The sequence below is a fragment of the Drosophila serrata genome, unplaced genomic scaffold, assembly GCF_035046125.1.
Source record: "Drosophila serrata isolate PLE 108 unplaced genomic scaffold, ASM3504612v1 contig_272, whole genome shotgun sequence".
Classification (NCBI taxonomy): Eukaryota; Metazoa; Arthropoda; class Insecta; order Diptera; family Drosophilidae; genus Drosophila; species Drosophila serrata.
This window is the reverse complement of record NW_028257170.1, coordinates 3,125,003-3,140,695: the sequence shown is the minus strand read 5'-3', so window position 1 is coordinate 3,140,695 and position 15,693 is coordinate 3,125,003. Positions and strand designations below refer to the sequence as shown.

Here is a 15,693-nt window from a genome sequence, read left to right as displayed (position 1 = left end):
AAGATTTTTCACAGCTGATTGCGAGAAATGCTTCGCCCTGAATGCCCTGGCTCTGTACTCTGGATTTCGCCGATTGTGAGTGGCTTAGTTGGGTATAGGCTTGGTATATGGCCAGAAATAGGTTCTTGAATCCAATAGAAAATGAGAAATTAAAAGCCAAGGAGTTTCTATAATTTACTCCATACCTTTATGGAATTTTCCTGGCAATCCAACACCCAGAGCATTCCCAAGTCGTTGCCTTTCCCCATTTTCCATTTCCACAAGGTTTATGTGTGAGAAAGTAGCCGCCGGGCCAAGGTACCGAATGTGGGCAATAAAACGGCCTGGCCAGGCCCACAAAGAGGCTCTCGGGGAGGACCCAAAAACTGCAAAGTGGGGCGATGATGCTGGCACCTGCACTGGGCATCCCCACTCCTCGCTTCCCCCCCTTCGACATGGCATAGCAAATCATCTTGAGGTGAATCATACATTTATCTCGGACGAACCATGACACGAAGACCCAGAGATGAACTTGCGCCCGGGCGCTGGATAGAGGCGTTGACTGCGTGCCGACAATAAAAATTATGAAAATGTATAAATCAATGGCTGGCGATTAGCCAGGGAAAATCGTATAAAATATGTTTTCAATTTTCCTGCTGGCACCACATTGGAGAATCCAATTTGGCAGATCGATTGCTTTGGCCCGTACAATACATATTTTTTCTTTCTCTGGGGCCCGGAACGAACTTGACCCAATGATATTTAGTTGGCCAAGACAAAGGCAATGTCGGCCAGGAAAGTGGCAAAGCCAAGTCAAAGGCAAGTGGCAGTGGCACAGTGCATTATGGCACTGCTGCGGGTCCGGAGTGCTGTTTCTTTCCCAGGTTTTGCCAGTTCGGGCTGACAAATGACTAAGGTCGCGCCGCGTTTGCAGCACAATTGGCCCGATGGGGCGGTTTCTGTTTGGACGGGGCGGTAAGAAGGTCGTCGGTTCGTTGGAGTCGTTTTAGCCAGCTTTAGCCAGCTTTGTTAGCTTCAACTCTGATGCATCACAATCCGTTTTGCCAGCTGCAATGCACTGGACATCGTTTTGGGTAGACACAAATTAGGTTTAAGTTATGGAGAGATTATAAAATAATTGTTCATATTCATATAGAGAAAAGATTGGTTTAGTTATGGTCATAGATCTCATAATTTTTGTTTAGCAAAAGTATCATTTAAGGGAGATAATTAAGCATTAATTTCCAATCAATGCTGGGCGATTTAAATTTCATTCAAGTGTATTATATATAGTCAGAATCATAGAAGCCTCTGCTTCGCATCCAAGCAGGTGTTCCGCTACACACACAAAAGATACAAAAACCTCAACTGAAGCTGTTTGATGCGCACGAATTCCGTTTTTAGCCGAAGCTTAGGCGATGCCAGTTTTCAGTTTTCAAGTTTTGCTGTTTTTAGCTTTTCCCATTTTGTTGCAATAAAATTTTAATAAGATTTTTCTTCTAGAATATACGTATGGCCGAGTCGTGATGCGGCTCATCGCTCCAAACTTCCAGCGTGCCAATCGATCGCAGCTCCATTTTTGTATGGGTCTGACTTTGCCTCCAACTCTGACTCTAACTCTGACTCTGGCAGATGCGAGACAGAACTCTGCACTTCCAAAGGCTATCCCCCATTTGATGCCTCTATATAATATTGTTTATTGACCAGATATGCACGTGTGTGTATGTGTGTGTCTGGGCATTGTTAATGCAAATTGTGCTAAAAACGCTAAACGTTGTTAATGACAGTTTGCCGTCGACAGAGACCCGGAGTTGAGCTGAAAAGATGGCGATAGATGCACTTTGGGTGTGTCGATTGTTTGTCTAATAGAAAATCCAACAAAACAAAACAAAACAAAACAAAAAAAGCCATCAATATATTTCTATATATTATATATAGATAATAATTGCAAAATAAACGATCGGGTGGATTGTGTCGTTAATTGTTCGATGTCATCAAATACAAAAATACACACACACAGAGAGAGAAATAAATATATAAGTTATTTGCTTGATCTTGGACTTCCAATCATAACAATATTAATTGCCAAGTAAATGGTGATGTGAGAAGGTCAGGTGTACAGTTTAAATTATGCAAATAAAGTAGAAAATAATTAAATAACTAATATAAGAAAATAGTTAATCGAAATAATCATAAGTGAAACTCCACTTCATAGTCAAATCCTTGATACTACCTAGATATCAAAGATCCTTCGATTACCCATCTTCCGCAGGTATCTCCATCTAAATCTTGATGCTGTCAAAATTTGTTAGTTTTCCGAAACGAAAACTGGTAATTAAGTTGCAGTTTAACTGCCATAATACACGGCTGTTGCCGTTTTCCCTTCTGGATCTTGGCTGGCTCCTTGAAGCGGTCCAAACTGTTGACCCTCACGCTTGATCACTCAATTAGCCTGGCCGCACACGGAGCTCCTAACTAATAACTCCTCCAGAAACTCCTAACTCCAGATGTTGCCCACACCCGTCAACACTGACTGACTGGAGTATAAAAATGTATTATGTACAGGCAGGGGTGTGGCCGCAAAAAGGAGATGTACGAAGGATAACGAAACAAAATCATTAAAACCAACCAGAGACCCGGAGACGGGGAAAATACATATAAAAAAAATAAAAAGAACAAACCTGACTAAGCCGCAGATGATGAAAAGAGCGTGTGTCGCAGATTAAAATTTCCAAATGTTTAGTTGAAAAAATAATGCAGAAATCATGAATATAAACAGCAATTGTCATTAGCCAGGCGACCGGGCCTAAACAAGCAATAATATTTGCCTTTCCGGCATTTTGCGCATTTAGAGCGCTCACGCATGTAATTAGGAATAAACTGAACTGAACCCGTATCCCAGCCAGGATCGAGTTTATCCCTAAGTCCTTGTGCGTGTGTACTTAGCAAAGTCGCTGGATTTTCAAGAGTTGTCTGCGTTTGTGTGTGCCACACAAAAGGCTTATTTAAATGTACATTTGAGCCCCTCTGCCTTGGCCCTAAGTCGTGTCACATGTCAGCAGTTTTCCCAAAACGACAAGCTGGGGAAACTTCCTGTCCTGTCCTGTCCTGTCCAACGCACGGCGATTAGAGAAAGTTTCTGAAGACTGAGTTTTCCCCTAAGTTATAGAACAACATATGGCCGATTTCATGGTCAAGATCACCAGAACGACCGTAAAATACATAGTAGCTGATAGTTTTAGTTTTGGGTACGAGTATTTCGGTTTTCAGGTTATAAATACACTCATTAGGCTACCGATCATCCCTCGGGTTAATTGCCCTGAAATTAGGCTGTCATCGGCATTTAGTTTCAGGAAGTGGCCGCCGGAAAGGAGAACTTCGCTGTGGGTCCACCCGAAAGGCTTCTTCCGTCAGCTGTTTGCCGTAATCCCTAATAGTGCGATCATTATAATAGCATCATCGTCTATTTGCAATCAAAAACACACACACACTCTGAGCTCTTGGTTGATTAATAAACTGGGGATTATTCATAAACCACAAAGCCAGAAAGCCAGAAAGCCAGCTTCTTGTTAATGAGCTCCATCGTGATGAGTTTCTCGAGTGTCGAAGTTTGATGTCTGAGGTCATGCCATGGATTTATTTCCATCGCTCATAGATCATATTTCTCGCAAAGGGGGCGGTAGCCCCAACACCTGCGTATTAGCCCCGTAAAAAATATCCGCATTCCGCCAGCCCCGCTTTGGCCATCGATCGCCTCACGATCCCCGTAGAATCAAAATCCATAGTAATATAGTATGTTTTCCCTTTCTTGTGCATAATAAATCATAGACTCTTTCCCTCCGATGCTGGCGTGGGAATTGGAAACAGTGAAATGGTTTCAATAATCAACGGAGAAACAAAAACCTAATCAATTAAAGTCTCTTATCATTGCGGTGCATCAGTGAGCGCTAACGAATAATATATAATTTTTTTTGTTTTGAGTTGTTTTTTTGGTTTCTTGTTATTGAAAGTGTTTTGTACAGCTCACGAAATGCTTGTAAAACAAATCGAAATAGTGGAAGGGGAGAGAGTAGAAGGCTATAGGCCATTATTGATACCCTGTAAAGGTAAATTATGGTCTTCTTGCTGATATATGGCTTTAAATATTATTAAATTACATGTATAAATACAAATTATACCGAGAAATAGTTTCCTATTTCTAAAGATATTTAAAAACTTTTATTGGTTAAAGATTAAAAGTTTCTAGGAAGCAGATCGTTATACAGTTCTGTGTTTATATTGCAAATTGCAGTTTAAAAATCTCATAACTAAGTAAAAAATGCATTAATTTTAATTCGGAAACCATTCCTATGTTAGTTTTAGTAAGGTTAATAAATCTGCATACTCAATTTAAATTTTAAGAAAATTCTAGACATGTCTAGATAGACTCGGTAGTTTATTCTGATCAAGAATTTATATGACTTATAGGGTCGCAAATGACTTCTTCATAGTTTTACAAGCTTCTGCCAAAAATTTTAACATAATATAAATATGAGATGATATTTTGTATTTAACTTAAATAATTCATTCCCTTAGCTATATATCCCCTTTAAAATTTACTTTAACAGGGTACTGCGACCTTTTTTTGAGGCTATTCGAAAGGAGTCTTGTTTTTTTGTTTGATTGAAAATCCAATTACCAATCATTGACAGTTACGTTGAGTTTGTTGTACTAATTTCAAGATCTGGGGGAGGGGATCGGCGCATAAGAGCTGTCGGGGTGAAGAGACAGTCATCAATCAAATCATGGCCGACAATCCATGCAAAATTATATCATGTGTTAAAAGTTATGACGGATCATCGGAGGTGTAAAGTGTCGTTGGCACTGCCCTCCTTCGATTTGGCTCTTCCTTTTATTGTATTATGAGTATTTTGTTGCTTTTTGCTTTTCGCACAGCTTGAGTTTTTGGTAATACATCCACTTTTCCATCCATTACTCATCGCATTCAACGATTGCCGGAAAGAAACAAAAAATAAATACGCCCAATCAAAGCGATCGCGTTTGGGACTCAGACAAAAGGATCGTCCCGTTCCGTTTGAGATTTTACACAACGCTTTTTGATTCCATATTGACAGGCGGCATACAAATCCCCCCGATTGTTGTTATAAATTAGCTCAAAAACCCATGCACAATGCACTCGGGCCATCAATCATACAAAAGAACTCTCATTCGTATACGATATGTTATAAATGTTTTCAGTTCACGCGGCAGTTCGTTAAACCGTGGATTCCTCACCTCTGACAGGGGATCTTCACCTGCGGATCTCTGCGGATCTCCGCGGATCTCCGAGGATCCCCATCCCCATCTCAGATCTGGCAGATTCTGGCAGGAGTATAACCTTAATTGACTTGGCGCAAAATATAAATTTTTATCGGGCCGTGTCTATCGTATTTTCTGCTGTCAAAGCTTAATATCTGTGACTATCAATTGTTTTCGCATCTGAGTTATCTTTTTTAATTTCAAGCCTGCCTGGTGACCCCTGACCCGGGTCAAAGTTGAGTGTGTGCCATGTGTGTGTGTGTGTGTATGTGTGTGGGCATCCCCTTTTATTTTATTTTTTTATATTTTTTCCTCCATGTCGCGTGTTTCATTAGAGGCGACAAACAAACACAAGCCCGTCCGCAGATTTCCAGCAATGATCAGCCCGCGGTCCTCGACTGCCAGTCGTTGTCTCTTGATGCCCAGCCACACACGTACACTGTAAACAAATCTAGGGATCATGGGAATAAGGATTTTGTTTTCTAAAAATATTTACAAGGTAAGCAGAAGAAACTGTGTCTATTACTAAGGCCTCAAGTTTCAGTTTGATTATTTCCTTTTATATTAAATACTATTTAATAAATAGGATGCCGGACTTCCAAAAATATTAAAAAGTATCCCAAATGAACCAATATTATATTTATAATTTCAAGGACTATGTAAAAAATATGTTCTATATCCTACTTAGTACCTTTTAGACTCTAAATTTACCGAATTTGAAAACAAAAACACATTTTTATTAATCATAAATACTCAGTATCAGATGTAGTACTTTTTAGGCAGTAAACTTATTGAATTTGGAAACTGGAACACAATTGTAGTAATCATACAAAAAATAAAAAAATTCTAAAAATTAAGAAGAAATTCTAAATAATTAATATTTCAATATTAAACCAATACTGATCCCATTTCTTTCTGTGCAGAGCATAGCACACAGCATATTGTGACCTCAAAAATAACGAACGTGCGGTAAAAGCGTCGCCAACCCCAGAGAGCTCTAACCTGGCCAAAAGCAACACACTCACACACACACACACACGCACACTCGCACCCTCTGTGGGCCAAGAGTCTTGGTCCAGTCAGGCAGAGTAGCAGCATCACAGGCAGTAGACCTCTCCTCCCAGTTTCCTTCTATTTTTTTCATTTTTTGCGACGTGCCACACCTGTTTCATGTAGTCAAGCTCTTCCCTGGCCAAGAACCAGCCAGCCAGACATGCACTTGAAGAAAATTCAAGGATTTTGAGGGGAAAAATATAAGAAAAATATTAAATTAAAAATAAGATGCTTAGAGAAATTGAAAACCAATCTTAAATTCACTTAATTTCAAAAATTGTTATGACAAATTGCTCTTATAACTTAGCCTTCCCTCGGACTCCTTTCATTTCTTTCAGTGCAGGCAGCGCCTTGTGAGAATATTTTGTTGCAATTTTGTTGTTTTTGTTCTTTTTTCGTGGGGGGACTTTGTAGGCAACAATTTTTCGGTCTCTAAACTGACCTTAGCCAGAGATCTGGCTCTGGGAGCTGGCAAACGCATTTCTGATAATGATGGACTGTATTAACCGTTAGCCAGCAGCTTCGGGCCGGGCCTTAACCGCCATGCATGTGGCCAAAACAACAAGCTCCGGCAATCAGTGGACATTTTAAGATTTTTTCTACCCGCTGCGGTGGGAAATTTGGCTGGTCAGATTTTCGCCAGAGAGAGAAATAGTAAAGGAAAAGCTAGCCAAATTTCGGGTGGGGGGGAACGTGAAACACAAATGAAATAAAAATAAAGTAGAAAAAAAAAGAAATAGAAAAACCTTCGACAGCTGAGGCTTTCACTCTCGGTCTTTAGTGTCGCTGTCCCTAAACAATTTGAACTTGTCAAGTGTAATCAGTTTTCCTTTCATTCGCACTGACATTTACTCGCCGCCAACGTAGACGACGTTGACACATGGCCATGTCATCGCAACCACACGTCCGGCTCCTCCATTGCCTGCCACCTCCAACTCCAATAGACTCTTGGAGTGTCCAGCTCCTCGTCCAGCGAATATAAGAGACAGACATGCGGATTCAGACGCCGACGTGGAAGCAGCTCTGTGGCAATTATCAAAAAGCGCGCAACTTTTCACACGCAACCGATGGCAGTCGCATTGCTCGGATGCTGCAGTTGCGGCACAGTGTCAGTTGCAATAGTCGCAAGATACACCGATGTCACTAATTACGGCTCATTATAGTGACCAAAGTGTAACATGTTGTCAGCTTCGAGGACAACAAGCAAATGCAATGAGGGAAAGGGGTAGTCTTGGGCGAAGACATACTGATCGAAGGAGGGAATACTCTTTTAAGAAACAGATTCAAAATTCGGTAAAGGATAGTCCCAAACTTCATAAATATATTATTTATATCGTTTGCTGCTTACAAATATATTTCTACAATGCAACTTGAAGTTCTCCATAAATCTAACAAAACTCTTTAGTTTATTATTACTTTATAATATGATATTATGATATGAGTTATATTTATTTAAAACACATAGATATAGATATATATCTTTTAAGATATTTCCCTGACTTATTTTAAGCCGCAAACTAATTGAGTTCCCACATTAGAAAACTCTTTTCTATTTATGGCTTTTAACATATACTTCCTAACTTTATCGTATGACATTCATTTTGGAGGCTGCCGAAAGGTAATCGCAAAGCTATCATGGCCACACTCCCTGTTTTTCGACTTTTCCAACTTCAACTGGGACTTGAGGCTCACACAAGCTAGTAGATAGTCAAAGTTGAAGCTGATGTTGAAACTAAGACTGTAGGAGATATCCAAGCACCTGACAGTTGGCGCTAACGCTGGACCTTCGTCTTGTAAGGTGACCATTTTTGGTCAGATTGAAAGTGCAGTTCGTAACTATTTGGCCTGTCTCTCAAATATTCTACGGCATAGTGTTTCGAGAGCACCACAATTAAATTCTTGAGGCAGACAGCCGCCAACCTGTTGGCTCATCGGACACTACAAAAAATTACGAACTGGCCCAGTCAGTCTCTCTGGCCTGGCGAAATGTCAATTTCCGAGCCGAGCCGGTCTTTTCGAAATTAGCTCCATTAACCGGCTTGATCGATCCATCGATCTTGGCTGTGAAAACCATTTCAAGTGGCTTCAGCAGCCCGAAAAAATACCTTTTGTACATATCAATTGAGCGATACTCTCACTTGAGATGAAACCTAAAGTCGTTTGCTACACGAGTTGCCCGAATCACTTATGAAAATCGCTTGAGAAACCCTTGAAAGCGGACGGCGATCAGAGTCGTTCAAAGTTCGTGTCAACATCATCAATTTTGATCAATATGTATGGTCTAATGCTCTCCCTAGCCATCTATAAATAGGGACAGTTGGGGAAGAAGCACTAGGTATTATTAATAATATTATTACAAATAAATTGAGAGTATTTTATGTCACAGAATCAAGTAAGAGTATTCCTAAAGAACTACTGATTTTGCAAGAGTATGAACAGTATTTTTAAATAATTGTAATAAGTTTAAATAATTTTAAAATAATTTTTATGAATTGAAAAGTATGTTGAAGGCCAAGTTCTTTATGAAACCTGTAACTAAATACTTCTGAGTTAGTTACAACCTTTACAAGACTATAAATATTAACTAAGCAACGTTCTATTGACGAATTTAAAGAATACAATTCTAGTCAGATTTTACGTATCAGATACTCCCAATTTGACCTCTGCTGTACATGTACATATATATCCATCTCTATCTGCCATTTAAACGACTCCTTTGCCTTGGGGGCTCGATCGTGTTTGAGTTCATCGCATTCGTCTCCGATCGTAGACTCGACAAAAATATGGAAAATTACAATTATTAGGCATTTGGCTTGTTTGTTTATTGGTAGGTGTATTGGGGTTATGCGCTAAATGATACATCGGCCGCTTGAATAGAGCGATCGAGCTGGTTGATCGTCCGGCGATCGTTCAATTGATTGCTGACCGCTCCAAGTGAAAATGCCTTGGAGTTGGCCTGGACTGTAGGAAGATGTATGGAAATTGCTGGCTAAATGGCAGCGGACATGATCGCAGCCGATCATCACTCCTGGCATGATCACTTTCTTTTCGGGTCTCCTTCTCCTTCAATCTCTCCTTCTCTGTCTCTCTATTAAAAAACGGGGGGAAATCTCCAAATGTTGGTGGTGACATGTGCTCACATGGGGGACGACGACGACGGGGTCTTCAACTCTTGACCCAGCTGCATAAGCAATTATGATCTTGATGATCCCGACCTGATCTTGAGGATGATCTTCATCATGATCAATGTCCAGAGATCATCTGGAGCGAGGGAGCTGCGAGTCGAAAGCTGAGATCTGGAAGAGTTTGAAGCGAGGCTTCGTCTAGTTAAGTGACGCCCTAAGGCTGCTCGCTGGCGACCCTGTTTAAGTTTATAAAAACTCATTATAATGTCTTATAAATGCACTTGTATCAAGTGGGATTTCTTGATTGCCGTCTCTGTCTGTGCCACTCTCCCTCTCGCTCTTAATCTCTGTCGCCCCCGACTTTGCTTTTTGGCCTGATCTTTAGCTGCTCCTTTTCTGGGCACTGAGAGAAAATTGTGATCGGATTATAATAGTATCAAAATTTATGTTAGAAGCTTAAAACTCATATATATTCTTGATCAGTATGATCAGCAGAATCTATCTAGCCATGTCCGGTCAAAAAATAAATGTTAAAAATTGCTTCCAAATTTCAAAAAAAAGATAAGGGGTTAAATCTTTAAAATTTTCAAAAATTGGCAAACAAATGAAATTCCTCAAATTTTAAATTGAGTTTGCAGATAAACCAATTATAACTAACTTAGGAAAGCTTCCCGAATTGAAATTAAATTGATTGATATGTCGAAATAATTGTCATATGAAAATTTAGTAAATATTGATTTAAAGACTCGATTTCCGGTTCGATCCTGTAATTTAATTGAAAATTTCAAGGATATATAAACTTCGGCTTCTCTTAGTTAGTTTCATTTTGTTATATTGAGTTCATTAAAATAGTAGCAAAAGAGATATCTTGGATTTTTGATTATTTCATTGGAAATATTACTTCCAGGTCCTTTAATTGGTAATACATTTTATTATAAACTTTTTTCTGAGTGCTCCTACTACCTGGGTGTCTGTCTGTCTTTGAGACTGGGCCTTGCTCTCGACTCGACTCGACTTGACTCGAGTTGAGTCTCCGGTGACTCCGTTTGGCTCAGCTTTTGGTACCGAGGCTCCCATGCTCTCATGCTTAGACACATAGTTCGCTCAAGATCATAACATGACCTTTTGACTGGCAGTGATTTCAACGCCCACGCGTATAAAACAGACCCAACAGCACCACCGAGCCACCACCACCGCAACCACCACCACCAGATCGCCACAGAAAGGCAGAGAAAAATCGGAAAGGAAGGCAGCCAGCATTGCGGTCGATCTGGCTCTGTGGTCTCTCTCTCTGTGTGTATGTTTATGGAAAATGGGTTATGAGATATTTCTCCCAGCCTTTATCTGTATTGGCCATTTCTATTTTGACCATGGGAAATAAATTCCCAGAGCTCGGGTAGGTTGGTCCCTCCGCTAATCGAATGGATGGGAAGGAAGGAGAGATATCTGGAGGGGATTCGCGAAGGACGTTCGTTCTGCATCTTACACCTACGCCAGCCCGGGGGCAACCCAGGCTCTGATCCCACTTGATAACTTGTTGCGTTTCTCCTTCCGCAATTCCATACACATATTCTCCTATATATATATATGTGTATATGCGGTAATTGAACTTACGCGTGCGGAGACAGTCCGCGGCGTGATGGAAAATCGATAGGTCACAGGCCCATCCACAGCCCTATTTTGATACCACCACCAACACCACCAAAAGGGCGCGGAGTCTTCCTTGTTTTCTTGGTTGTTCCTTTAATTCGAACCAAGCAACAGCAAATGGAGTGTGTGTATTTTTGGAACAGGCATCGGGCACGCGATGATGATAGTTCAGTTCTCCTGGGCGCCCCCCCAAACAACATAACAAGTTCGCCCGACTGCATTAACCCACTGCCAAAAGCTAGTGCAAGGACTGCCCCCATCGAAAACGAAAAAGGAAGGTTAACTATAGGGAGTTAGTATGTGGCAGATACCTTAACTTGGATTGTAAATATTTAAAACCATTAAATTAGGGTTATTTTAGGAGAAATATAACTTGTTTAGACTCAGGAAAAAGTTATTCCAGTTCTATTCTTCTATATGTATTTAATATATTCATTTCACTTTCTTCAACAAAGTTTCTTCTTTCTTATTTCTACAAAACCCAAGGCTTAACCCATCACACCCTTTTCGAAAGGGCATTGAAAACTACCTTTGTTTACTCCTTGAATGGTTGCCCCTTGTTGCCAGGACAACCCGCTGGCATTCCAATGCAAAACAAATCGAATTTCAACTGGCTCGGCCACGGGTTCGAAGGAATTTCAGTGAGACTCCTGCACAGCCTTGGAGTGGTGCTTCGGTGCTTCGGTGGTGTCTTTGCTTTTTTTGGGGAGCTTTGGTGCGCTTGCAGATTGGATTGGGTTGGATTGGATTAGATTGGAACTCCAGTCGACCTTTGGTATTTTCTGTGGTCTAGGAAGTGGCAGTGCAATGAACTGACATGATTACGGGACCGGAGGCCAGGCAAACGCACAGGTTGTTGGACTTGAAGAAGCAGCAATGGGCCAAGGAGAGAGGTGTGTATGCTTAACCAACAAAAACCCCAAATAAATGTTACTAAAATTTAAATAATTGTTAAATTTTCAGAGGAAATCGCTCGCATGGATGAGATGTATCATCACCAGCACACCTCGCACCACAAAATCGAGCGCACCTCCATTCGCACCTACTATTCGAATCTGGATCTCAGTCAGAGTTCCACCTCGAACCAGACCTCCAGTCACTCGCGCCGAGCCCCGCAGCAGGATGTGCAATTGATTATCCGGCCGCAGGACTATAGGCAGGGTAACCAGGCCTATATGAATCAGTTGGAGCGGTACATCGAGGATCTAGACGTAGACGCCGATGCGGATTTCGAGGACGAGGACGAGTCCATGTATCGACGAACCAGAAGGGGCAGCTATGCCCCCGGCATGACCTCCCGCCAGATGCAGAACCCGGCACGCTACATGGATCTGGTTCCCACATCCCTGCAAACGGCCAAGGGCAGGATGCAGCATTCGCGACAGGGTCAGCAGCAGCAGCAGCAATTGCATCAGCAACTTTTAATGCAGCAGCAACATCAGCAGCAACATATGCAACAGCAGCAGCAGCAGCAGCGCTTGCGAAGCCCCAGTTTGCCAGCAATTCGTCAAAGGGGGAGGCACCAGGAGAAACCAGGAGCAGCAGGAGCACCAGGAGCACCAGGAGCAGGAGCAGCAGCAGCAGCAGGGAAGCCAACTGACATTGATCCCGGCAACGGGGGGCCTCATCGATTAAACAACAACAATCCCCCGGCGGCTGGCGGTTGCCAGGAAGAGGACACTTCCGGCTATCTGAGCGATACACCCAAGAATCCCCACACCCCGGACATTTGGTTCAACGACGGTGCCAGCCAAATCGAGAGCATTAGTGGAGTGGGTAGTGCCAGTGTCCTGGATGGAGTCGGTGGCGGAGTCCTGGGCGCTGTGGGTGGAGGTGCGGCTGGTTGCCGACGCCTCCGCCGATCGATACAGGCTGGCACTGCAGCTGCACCGATTCCGGGACCGATTCCCAACCCACTTCCACATCCCCTGCCACCCCCGGGAAATCCGCTGAGCAAGGCGTACACCATCAAGGGACGACGTGTGCCAGGGCAGGGATATGAGCCGCTGGCTGCCGATGGATACATGGCCGATGGGTGAGTGTAACCAAGTGACCCAATCACACACAGAAAACAAACAAAAGGGCAATTAAATGGGGTGTAATTAAACTGGGTAAATCGGAATATTAATTTAATATTGATTGAAATTAGTTGCATGGAAAGAGTCATGTAAAAGAAAGGGACTATTTGTTATTGAAATAATTAATACATGAATATTAATATATCTTTTATGACTCTCATTCCCTGCAGATACTGCTACATGCCCGCTCCGCCCAGCTCCTCGAACCTGAGCCTCAGCCGCGACGTGTCCACCTCGAACACCTACCAGGTGCACATTGGGAATCCGGAGCACGGCGACTTCTATGTCCATGAGCAACACGAACGGGAACGTGCTCGATGGGCCAACTTCAACGGCGGTCATGCCGGAGCGCAGCAAGGACCAAGTTGGCTTAATCGAGGCATGCACGATCTTAAGGACAGCGAGGACGATGTCCAATCCATGCAATCCTCCTCCACATATCTGAGGGGTCAGAATGCCCCATTGGATGCCCATACCCTTGCCGAGAGGATGGACAAGCGGCGCAAGGCTGCCGAGTATCACAATGCCATCAAGAAGCAACTTCACGAGCGGGAATTGATCCGGAAATGGGAGCTGGAAAGGCATCGGCAGGAGGAGGCCATCGAGGAGGAACGATTGCGCAGACAGAACCACTTGGAGCAAGAGCGATTGGATTTTGAGCGAAGGACTCTCCTCGAACGCGAGGAAGCCCAGCAGAAGAAGCAGCAGGTTATCCTGGATGCCATCCAAAAGGCTGAGGTGGCTGCCAGGATGGAGAAGCAGAAGAAACGATTGGATCGGCAGACAACCAAGATATCCCAGGACACTGAGGGTGATGAATCCGAGCTACTACGGGTTCAATCCGTCGAGGAGGAGGAAGAGGATGAGCCAGTGGCCACCGGAAAGCAAGAATCTTGCCCCACAGAGGAACCTTCGAATACCCCCCGAGGTCTGCCGCCTGTAGTCACTGAGGAGAAGGTCCTGATCGGCACACCTATCAATCTTCGACGTACCATTACCAAGCCCATCAAGCAACCCACGGATTCCAAAAAGGAGGAGCCCAAAGGACCCAGGCAGACCTCTTTCCTGGGAGACGACAAGGAGAATATGGCCCTGTTAATGCAACCAGCTACCCTAATCCCATTGCCTGTGACTAGCGATATTTTTGGACTGCAAAACGCCATTGGTAACCTCCAGATAGCCACTTATTTTGTGCAGCAACCGATGCAGAAGCCTCCACAAACCGCTTGCTCCTATTCAAAGGCCACGATGACCCATCGCACAGACACTTCGATATATACAGAGGATGGCTATCAGGCGGAGAAGGAGGATGAGGAACCCATGGAGACGGCGAGATCTGGCAGAACCGACTTAGTAACTGCCAGTGGTTGCTTCTCTCCAGACTCCCTGGAGGTCGATGTAGCCCCTGTTTCGATCCCGGAACAGGATAAGCTGGCCCTGATTCCTCTAAAGACTCCGCTTCATTTGAGCAACCCAAATAACACGGCTGACGGGGATGAACTTCATCAGGAGCTGGGCCAACAGGCCGATGTGGAGACCCAGACAGAGCTCCCCCTAAACTGCGACCTCTGCCTGTTCCACGATAATTTCTACAAGGTTCTGCTTAAGCGAGAGGTGTCCACCACGACCACCACACAGACCTCCAAGAGTCAGACCCAACCCGCTAAGGAATCCACTGCTGAAAAGGATCACGAGACCACAACAACGACCACCACAACCACGACGACCACATTCAAGGCCAAGAGCAAGGACAAGGACAAGGACAAGAGCCTGAAGAAGAGTCTGGGCAAGGAAAAGGATGCCAATAAGATGGATGATCGTCCCAAGTGGGGAGTCAATCGTCCCGTGGTGCAGTACGTCAAGGCCAGCGATCGGGATCCCTTCTGCTTGCGCAAAAAGAAGAACCATCCCAGCACGGCCAAGCCACCACGATCCCAGTCCATGGACTCCCGCCTGGACAGTGTGGCGGGAATGCCAGAGGAGCAGTTGATGAACCTCGCCGGCGGACCCCCATCGGCAGCCGGGGAACAGGAGGAGGAGGGATTCCTGCTCAAGGCCCGAAATGTATGCACTGAAATCCTACCCATTAAGACCGACGAGAAGGGACGCATTTTCCTCAATTTCCGCGAGGCCAGCGCTATAATGAACGAGGATGAGATCAAGGACAAGCTGCGCCAAAAGTATTTCAATTTCGGAAGGATCCTGCCACGCCGCAGCTGGGCCTCGGCCACCCAGCATGCATTGCCCTTCAGTGCAGTGACCACTGCTCCACCTCTGCAGACCACGGTGGGTGACCTGGCAGATGATTGAGTCCTGAATCGGATAGGATCTTGGGTAAATCATTGATTGACCAAACTTTTACTATGCCTTAACCCCCGACAAATGGAACGACTGTAAACCATATTTGTAAAACCCCTAAATATATATATAAATTTGTATTGCGAGCACCGAAAATTTAAGAAAACTAGAGTGCAATCTACTTTCGAATTTCCTTCTATTTTTACCTTTTC

The 15,693-nt window shown here is 43.6% G+C and overlaps 2 protein-coding genes across 3 annotated transcripts in view; one reads left to right on the top strand and one right to left on the bottom strand.

Annotated features, from left to right (window-relative positions):
- knrl (knirps-like) overlaps positions 1-15,693 on the bottom strand; it is a 104,317-nt gene that overhangs the window by 33,265 nt on the left and 55,359 nt on the right. The window lies entirely within an intron of this gene.
- LOC110179696 (uncharacterized) lies at positions 11,592-15,637 on the top strand. Its single transcript, XM_020947307.2, has 3 exons — positions 11,592-11,998; positions 12,069-13,140; positions 13,354-15,637. Exons 1-3 carry the CDS (start codon positions 11,923-11,925, stop codon positions 15,491-15,493), a joined length of 3,288 nt encoding a protein of 1,095 aa, XP_020802966.2. The 5' UTR covers positions 11,592-11,922; the 3' UTR covers positions 15,494-15,637.